We start from the raw sequence: 9,584 nt of genomic DNA, 5'->3' as shown, positions 1-9,584 counted from the left end.
TTATTGGGAGATGAATTCTATTCATTTTTACTCATAAGACTCAACTTTCAAAATATCATATGTATCCAAGTGATTTTCAAAATCCTTATGATAAAAAAAAACTAGAAAAATAATAATTATTTTTACCAAATATCTATTGCACCTTAAATCCAAATTATATGTTCAAAACTATAATTCATTACATTTATATACTTTTACATTTTTGAATATATAATTATTTTTATAAATATTATTTTTTAATATAAATATTAATAATTACATTTACAAATCTTAATAATTCAAAAAATATTTTCAAATTTCAAAAAGAAAATTAAAAAAATAGAAAAATTATAAAGATTATAAAAATATTCGAATTTGAAAACATATAATTCAAAATTATATAAAATCAACTTTTTATTTTTTTATTTTTATTACTTATACATCTATACAACAAGGGGTAAAATAGTCTTTTACCTTTTTAATGAAACTTCTTTTGGTCATTTTCTTTTTTTTAATGATCTTTTTGTGACAAAATCTTTTAAAATGGCTATTTAAGAATATTGTTTAATTTTGTACGTATCAGTATTATTTTCTTTTTAATTTGAAAGCAAAAAATAAATAATCATTCTATATGATTTAGAAAATAAATAAATTCTATATTTATTTTACAAAAAATGATAGAAAAGAGGTAATAAAATTTATGAAAATTTATATCAATCTAAAAAAAATTAAGATAAAATTTCATAAGTATATATTAATTTTCACAATTCACATAACTTTTTAAAATTTATCAGCTCTCAAAACTCACATACTCTACACAAATTCATTTCTCAGTAACCTTTTTAGTTTCCGCAGCAGGAAAATCGAACCCAGAATATGTCTGCAGCCAAGGTCCGTCCACTAGCACCGGACCACATGGCCCGCTCAAACATTAATGGGGTGAGAGAGCTCGAAGTCTCGACCTCAGGATTACTCAGATAGCTATGAGGCACGAACTTGATTACGAGATTATTGATGTTTAGTTAATATCTTATTCATTTAAGCGGTAATCTTGTTGGACGGTGCAAGCTATAAAGGACCTGGCTGGATAAGCCGTTATATATAGAATTTCTTCATTTAGTTCATAATTCTTTCTTACGAAAAAAACTGCATAATAATAACTTTCTACCCATCAAAATAGACCTGAAATGTCAATAGATACCTTTTCTGATCGTTCCCATTATGCATGTTACACGTAATTTCTCTTAACATAACGTCTAACTTTTTGGTATTTCAAAAGCAAATAGTTTTTGGTTGATTTGATAATATATGGTAACACATGTTATCGGAAATTAATCTCTATATATAAGTTATTCTAAGGGGGTTAGGTCTACTATAAAATGAATTGCGGAAAGAACAATACAAGTATATATAAGTACAGAAACTGCAAGCGAGACCCATGATCGAATATCAAATCTAAGATTCTATAATTTAAGACAAAATTATTGTTGTATCGTGTTAAATATAAACTCAAAAACAATATAATTATATAAATTTAAATGTTCATGTTAATTTACGTGAAAACAATCGTTCAATTTTGAATAATAATTTCCAACCCTTGTTTTCACGTAAATGAGTGTTCGTTTTTCTTATTTTTTGAGTAAGGTTGTTATTATTCTACAATGGTGTTTTAGTTATATATATATATATATATATATATCTTTTTCATGCCCGTTTAAGTTTTCACAAAATCTTGGTAGGCGACAATTTGATAAGTACTCGACGTTGAAAGTTAGAGCAACTCAATAATCTGTAAAAGCGAGTCTCACCCAACCAAAACCTCTTAGTACGAATATTTGAAATTCTTTATTCTTCTGCATTTAATTTTGTGGACTAATTGTGAATTTGATGTACCAACACGTAAAACAAAGTATTCAAAAGATAGAAAATGCTCGCAAAGTTGATGATGATTCCGAACCTTTGCATAAGTCAGGAGGATTCCGGACCACTGCCCAATTCAAACATACACGTATTAATAAGTTTGTCTTTGTAACATAAAACACGTATAAATAATCAAAATATATATGTAATAATTTATTTTGTCGATAAATATGGGACACTACTTTATGTTTGCTGTGTCCATGAAACTGTATTTTTAAAAAGAAACTCTCGTAGTACATGCATGCACTTTTCATCGTTTACAGATGATTTAGTATTTTAGTGAATTGGGTTTTCCAATCGTTCAAAACGACTTTTCTGAAAACCACTTGATTCATATATTCATATTTTGTAAGATTTGAACAATTTTTTTTTAACCTGCTAAACTGAACTAGATTTAATGGTACTAATGATTTGAACCTAAATAACTATATATGCATGGACAACTCCACTATAAAGAAAACCAATCGATATCACACTGAATCAGTTGATTCGTTCCCTATCTTTCTACTAGCGTGGTAGAAGAGGAAGTGTGCCTCAAAGTTAATCTGTGATGTTTGACGGTTCAAACAAAATTATCGGTCAAATAATTAAAATGGTTCATAACTTCTTGATAAGAATATAAAAGAACGAGCTGGTTAATTTTCTTTTTCACACTGCAAATTTTTCATTCCTGGAGAAAATTAAGAGGGGATACATTGTTTGAATACATATGTTGAAGATTCAAATCTTCCAAAACAAAGCTCCACACTAGAGGGAAAAAAACTCGACAATCGAGAGCCATACACATAGAACTAGAGAAAAGCAATACAATCTGAAACAGGGGCGAATCTAGAATTAATTTCTAGTGAATGCAAAAATTCAATAATTGACAAAAAAATGAACGAAGACGAGACATAATGGATGCACAACAACATTAAACCATCTCATCTTAGCTGATTTCTGTGAATTTTTACATGCAATATTGTTAATATTAATAAAATTATGGAGGCACTTGCTAGTCATTGCCTTGGCTTCGCCCCTGATCTGAAACGAGCTGGTTGATAGATTGTAGTAATATTTTAAAAGAGAAATTGTAGTACATTATTATCCCATCTATTTTGGCTTAGTTTTGCTCTGTAATATAACTTTTTGTGTAAAATATATTCACCTTTTTTTTTTGGTAATAAGGCTTTTTATTATTTCTACTATTACCAAATACCATCCGATCTTCAAAGATTTGTTACTGTACAATAAAGAGACCATAGTCAACTTATCTCCGAACGATGACCCAAACATCTAATCGCTCATTATGGAAAACAAGAGGGTAAAATAGTCATTTAATTAATTCTGGTCGGAGTTTCTCCTTCGCTTCCTTGCCACGTCTTACTACGCGTCGTGTCAAACTCGGAACTCAGTTTGACTCAATTTACCCCACATTTTCATTCCATTCCATTCCAAACACCCATTTTTCCCTACAAAACTTTACACGTTTTTTTTTGTTTAGTAAATATAGCCAACAGAACCGTGTGGTGAAAGTGGGGAAACTAAAAGTAACTAACCGTGAAAGAAACAAGAGAAAAAAATCAATTGAGAAGTAGAGCTTTTGCTCTATAATAAGAGAAATAAAAATTTACTCTATAAGGAGGTGTTATTAGTTTATATATTTTGATTGATTTAGAAATCCATATAGTATTTATAAATCCAAGTAAAATATGCAAATCCGGAGGTTTTCCTTCGGATTTGAGTCTTTGTATTTTTAACTAAAAAATCCAAACAAATCCATTCAAATTCATTATAAAATCAAATATATTAGTAAATCCGTACGATTGAATAACACTTGATTTGATACAGAATTTATGAATCACTAAACCAATAACACATGATTTTAATACAGATTTGAAAATCATAGAACCAATAACACTAGATTTAGTTCGGATTTTCAAATCCATTAAAATACAACAACCTATAACCCCTACTAAATTCACAAAAAGATTAAAATATTTACTCTATATTAATGTTTTAACCCTGATTAATGTTGTCCCACCATAACTCAGTTAAAACACTTTTTTCTCCAATATTTTTAATCTAACATGACTTATCAATTATGGCCTTATAAATATGAATTGAATAACTATTGTTGACAACAAATATAGAAGTAAATAAATTATGGAGATATAATTAACTGTGTGGTTGAATTCGAATTTTACTACTGTAATTTTAATCGTGGTTAGCGGTTGCGTATGTTTTAAACAGTAAAAAGTCCGATGTTAATTCTACATTCCATGGTATAATATGTGTTTCAATGTGAGTTTCTTCTATTAAAATACTCATTAACAATAACAACAACAAAAATGTAACGACACATTATAAGTGTGGGTTATTTATTTTCCACGTAAAAATATTCTTCCATATGCTATCTTTCTTAAATTAGTGTTTTAGATTCACAACACTTTCACATACAAAGTACATGGAATATACTTTAGTCTTCATTCTCCAACTATCATACTAAAAAGTGAAAGCATGCCCTCTCTACAGTCTCTTATCCAATCATATTCTAAAATTTTAATTAACATGTTGTAAATTGGAGAAGTGGTGAATCCATATCGGTCAAAAACAGCGGTACAAACACCTCTGAATATACCATTTTCAATACCACTACTTATGACTATTTTTGTGTCAAGTAATTAGCTCTTCACCGGAACAGAAGTGTACTATAAGCTAGGTAAATACAACGTATTGTTCATTCAGAATAATTGTGTGTACTCTTTTATCTCATAACATAAGTATTTTCTAATATTTAAAAGAAATACATTTATTCATGAGAAGTATATCATACGAATTTTCTCAAAAAAGTATATCATAAGAAAGAGACTTAACATCACAAAGACTAATTACTTTGAAAACTAGCATGTTGACAAAAAGAAAGAAGAGTGAACATAATTAAGAATTCACATTTTGTAAAAGGAAAAGGAAAAAACATGGCTACTGCGTAGACGGTAGTCCAATCAACAAAAAAACGTGTGGACGGCAATGAGATCCTTCTATCTCTATATATCTCTCTCACTTGCCGATTATTAGTAACCAGAACGTACACCAACTAATAAACTCTCAACTTCTTCTTGTTTGCCAACATTATATTACAAAACAACTCAAGATTCATTCCATTTAATACTAACTGATTACATCATCGTTATGGCCTTAGCTAAAGAGTTAATGGGTTATCCTCTGACCTCCAAAAGACCCTTACTTGTTTGGTCGGCGTCGCATTTCAAGAAGAGGACACAGCCAACACAATTCTCGATCAAGCCTTTTGATAGGAGACCAAGAACGTCCAAATCCGGGGTCGTTGCGGCCATCAGTGAAGATTTGGTCAAAACGCTACGTTTCAACACAACCACCGGTGACAGAAAGAGCGAGGAGGAGGAGAAAGCGGCGGTGAAATTCAAGGTGAGAGCTGTGGTTACGGTGAGGAACAAGAACAAGGAGGATTTTAAGGAGACTCTTGTTAAGCATTTAGATGCTTTTGGTGATAAGATCGGTCGAAACGTTGTCTTGGAGCTTGTTAGCACCGAACTTGATCCAAGTAAGTCGCTTTAGTAAACTCGGTTGAAAAACAGAACATGATAAAATATTTTTAAAAATGGAAACTTTCTATTTGGGCATTTCTAAAATCGTGTAATATAAAATGGGTTATCTCAAAATCTCTTTATTTGAGATGGGTTTTCGAATACTAAGATAAATATCAAATCTTTTAACTCGAACAGAAACGAATATGCCGAAGAAAAGCAATGCGGCAGTTTTAAAGGACTGGTCAAAGAAGTCGAAAACCAAGGCGGAGAGGGTTCATTACACGGCGGAGTTCACGGTGGACGCAGCATTTGGCTCACCGGGAGCCATCACCGTCATGAATAAACACCAGAAAGAGTTCTTTCTGGAGAGCATCACCATCGAAGGTTTCGCACTTGGCCCTGTTCACTTTCCATGCAACTCTTGGGTTCAGTCCCAAAAGGATCACCCAGGGAAACGAATCTTTTTCACTAATAAGGTAATTAATTTTAAATATCTGAATGATACAGTTATTTACTTAAATAGTTAAATTACTCATGGTCCCAAGCCATTAGCTCACGTCATTTTCGATCTCCCGCAAAATCTTATTCAATATTCATGTCCGGTGGGTCCATATAATAATTATATACCCCTTGTCCAAGTTCTAACTATATGTAATTAATGTTGTTACAAATGATTAAACCTAACGTTATGTAAATTTGTGTGCAGCCGCTTTTGCCGAGTGAGACACCTGATGGATTGAAAAAATTGAGGGAGAGAGAGTTGAAGAATCTAAGAGGAGATGGGAGTGGAGCGAGGAAGTTATCAGACAGAATCTATGACTTTGATGTGTACAACGATCTTGGAAATCCCGACAAGTCATCAGAACTCTCTCGGCCCAAGCTCGGCGGCAAAGAGATTCCTTACCCTAGACGATGTCGTACCGGTCGCCATCCAACTGATACCGGTACAATTCATAACAAAACATTTTATACATATTTTGAGTACAATATGTAATTAATGAATCTCTAATAGTATGTGATTTTTATATGCATTGTTGACAGATAAAGAAGCGGAGAGCCGAGTAGAGAAGCCATTACCTATGTACGTACCACGAGATGAGCAATTCGAAGAGACTAAGCAGAAAACTTTCGCAGCAGGGAGGCTAAAAGCGGTCTTACACCACCTAGTTCCCTCGCTGAAAGCCAGCATTTTAGCTGAGGACTTTGCTGACTTTGGCGAGATAGATGGTCTATATAAAGAAGGATTGCTACTCAAGTTAGGGTTTCAAGATGAAATCTTTGACAAGTTCCCTTTGCCCAAGGCCATCGTTAATACACTCCAAGAATCTTCTAAAGGACTCCTCAAATACGACACTCCCAAAATACTATCAAGTAAGCACACTTAATTAATATGATCCTTTGACATCAACTTTTGTTTTTCTTATAGAAAATTGAACTTCTACCATTTACAACCACATATTATTCAAAGAGTTTTTAATTTATTATATTTGATCTTTGATAACTGAGACCCATCATGAATTTTTCATCCCCACCAAAAGAAAACACTTTAGTTGGAAAGCAAACAGAACCCACTAAAAAGAATACAGAAACGATCGACATATGATTCACGTTGTTTTCTTAATTCGTTACAACGTGTCAGTTATATTAGCCTTTGAATAAAAAAGCCCGTTTGCCTTTATTTAATTCATCACCGTAACATGGTTAGTAGTTAGTACAAGTTATTAGTTAATTGATTACAAAAAATTTAAAATAATGCAGAGGATAAAAATGCATGGCTACGTGATGATGAGTTTGCACGTCAAGCCATAGCTGGAATCAATCCAGTCAACATTGAGAGGGTAAGGACTTTCCCACCGGTCAGTAATCTTGACCCCGAAATCTACGGTCCACAACACTCCGCTCTCACTTCCGACCACATCATTGGACATCTCGACGGACTATCCGTACAACAAGTACGTATAACAAATCCACATTGCTTGATTTAGTATGTAACTAAACGTAATTATTTATTAACTAAGTTTTATTTTACATATTATTTTCCAGGCGTTGGAAGAGAACAGATTGTATATGTTGAATTACCACGACATATTTTTACCGTTCCTAGACCGAATCAATGCGCTAGACGGACGCAAAGCTTATGCTACTCGAACCATATTCTTTTTGACTCGTCTTGGTACACTTAAGCCCGTAGCCATTGAGCTAAGTCTCCCTCCACATGGCCCCAACCACCGGTCCAAACGCGTGGTTACACCTCCCGTCGATGCAACCTCTAATTGGGTGTGGCAGCTCGCTAAAGCCCACGTTAGCTCTAACGACGCTGGGGTCCACCAGCTTGTCAATCACTGGTTAGTACTTAAAAACATTCAAGTTATTAAACATATACGTTTCATGTAGTGACTCTAGAGTTATTGATCCTTTTGTTGGTGTGCAGGTTACGAACCCATGCGTGCTTGGAACCGTTTATATTAGCTGCACATAGACAACTGAGCGCTATGCATCCGATATTCAAGCTATTAGACCCGCACATGAGGTACACGTTGGAAATCAATGCATTGGCTAGACAATCGTTGATCAGTGCAGACGGTGTGATTGAAGAAGGCTTCACTGCCGGCTCATACGGCATGGAAATGAGCGCCGCCGCATACAAGAGCAGCTGGCGGTTCGACATGGAAGGCCTCCCTGCCGATCTCATTCGCAGGTACTTTAGCTAGACAAAATAATACTCTTAGATTATTTCAAACACAACATTAAACATTTTCATTGTATATTATATAGTATTTGATTATTTTAAACTGTGTTTTGTTTTTTCAGAGGAATAGCAGTTCCTGACCCGACACAACCACATGGAGTTAAACTCCTAATCGAAGACTATCCATACGCCAACGACGGTCTTCTACTCTGGTCGGCTATCCAAACCTGGGTCCGAACCTACGTGGAACGCTACTACCCAAACCCGAACCTAATCAAAACAGACTCGGAGCTCCAATCCTGGTACTCCGAATCAATCAACGTCGGCCACGCCGATCTCCGCGACGCCGAGTGGTGGCCAGAGCTAAACACCGTCGACGATCTCGTCTCCATCCTCACCACACTGATCTGGCTCGCCTCAGCTCAGCACGCGGCTCTCAACTTCGGACAGTACCCGTACGGCGGCTACGTCCCGAACCGTCCTCCGCTGATGCGGCGGTTGATCCCCGACGAGTCGGATCCGTTGTACGCGAGTTTCATCTCCGATCCGGAGAAGTTTTACTTCTCGGCGATGCCGAGTTTGTTGCAGACGTCGAAGTTTATGGCGGTGGTTGATACTCTGTCAACGCATTCGCCAGATGAGGAGTATATCGGGGAGAGATAGCAGCCGTCGATTTGGACGGGAGATGGGGAGATCGTTGATGCGTTTTATGGATTCGCGGCGGAGATCGGACGGATAGAGAAGGAGATTGAGAAAAGGAACTCTGATCCTGACCGTAGAAATAGGTGCGGGGCTGGTGTTTTGCCGTATGAGCTGTTGGTTCCGAGTTCCGAGCCTGGTGTTACGTGCAGAGGTGTACCTAATAGTGTGTCGATATAGAAGGAAATTAAATATAGGGAAACATGTAGAAATTGCTATAAATAATTTTTGGAAGAAATTAAAATATATTAAATTTATAGTTACATTACTTCATCGTAAATTTGTATTTTATAGATGTTTTTTTTCCGAAGATAGCTTGAAATTTATGTAACTCGAATATTTTTAAAAGTACTTGGACGATGCTTCTTGGATTCTGACCTAACTTGAGTCGCAGGCTATCTTCGCACACGTATAAACCTAGCAATTTTAAGTTGCTGAGAGGAAGATGGATAGATTTGTACCTTTTTAATATGGCAAGTCAAAGAGCCATGACAAAGGGTATGAATGGTGAGCAGGGAACGACGAGGAATAATGCATTTCCTAACGTTCCTAAAAAAAATTACCATTCACAAGAAATAATAATTTATTCTCATTCCCTTTTATTCCTTTTTTTGTAGAGAATTAAAGAACAAAATTATTCCTTGTCAAATTTGATAAGGAACAACCATTCCTTTTCATTTCTGGTATTTTATTCCCGTATATTCCTTTTTTATTCGTTCCTCTTGTTTCCCGGATGGTCACCACTCGGA

General features: G+C 34.7%; 1 protein-coding gene across 1 annotated transcript; it reads left to right on the top strand.

The window, feature by feature from the left end:
• Nucleotides 1-4,967: 4,967 nt before the first annotated feature.
• On the top strand, nucleotides 4,968-9,168 carry LOC106311934 (lipoxygenase 3, chloroplastic). The gene is made up of 8 exons (XM_013749276.1): nucleotides 4,968-5,461; nucleotides 5,643-5,923; nucleotides 6,154-6,391; nucleotides 6,489-6,818; nucleotides 7,206-7,399; nucleotides 7,491-7,792; nucleotides 7,879-8,145; nucleotides 8,259-9,168. The coding sequence occupies exons 1-8, from the start codon at nucleotides 5,071-5,073 to the stop codon at nucleotides 8,797-8,799; spliced, it is 2,544 nt and encodes an 847-aa protein (XP_013604730.1). The 5' UTR covers nucleotides 4,968-5,070; the 3' UTR covers nucleotides 8,800-9,168.
• Nucleotides 9,169-9,584: the final 416 nt, after the last annotated feature.

The sequence above is a fragment of the Brassica oleracea genome, chromosome C8 (assembly GCF_000695525.1).
Source record: "Brassica oleracea var. oleracea cultivar TO1000 chromosome C8, BOL, whole genome shotgun sequence".
NCBI classification, from domain to species: domain Eukaryota; kingdom Viridiplantae; phylum Streptophyta; class Magnoliopsida; order Brassicales; family Brassicaceae; genus Brassica; species Brassica oleracea.
This window is presented reverse-complemented; position numbering and strand designations above follow the sequence as displayed.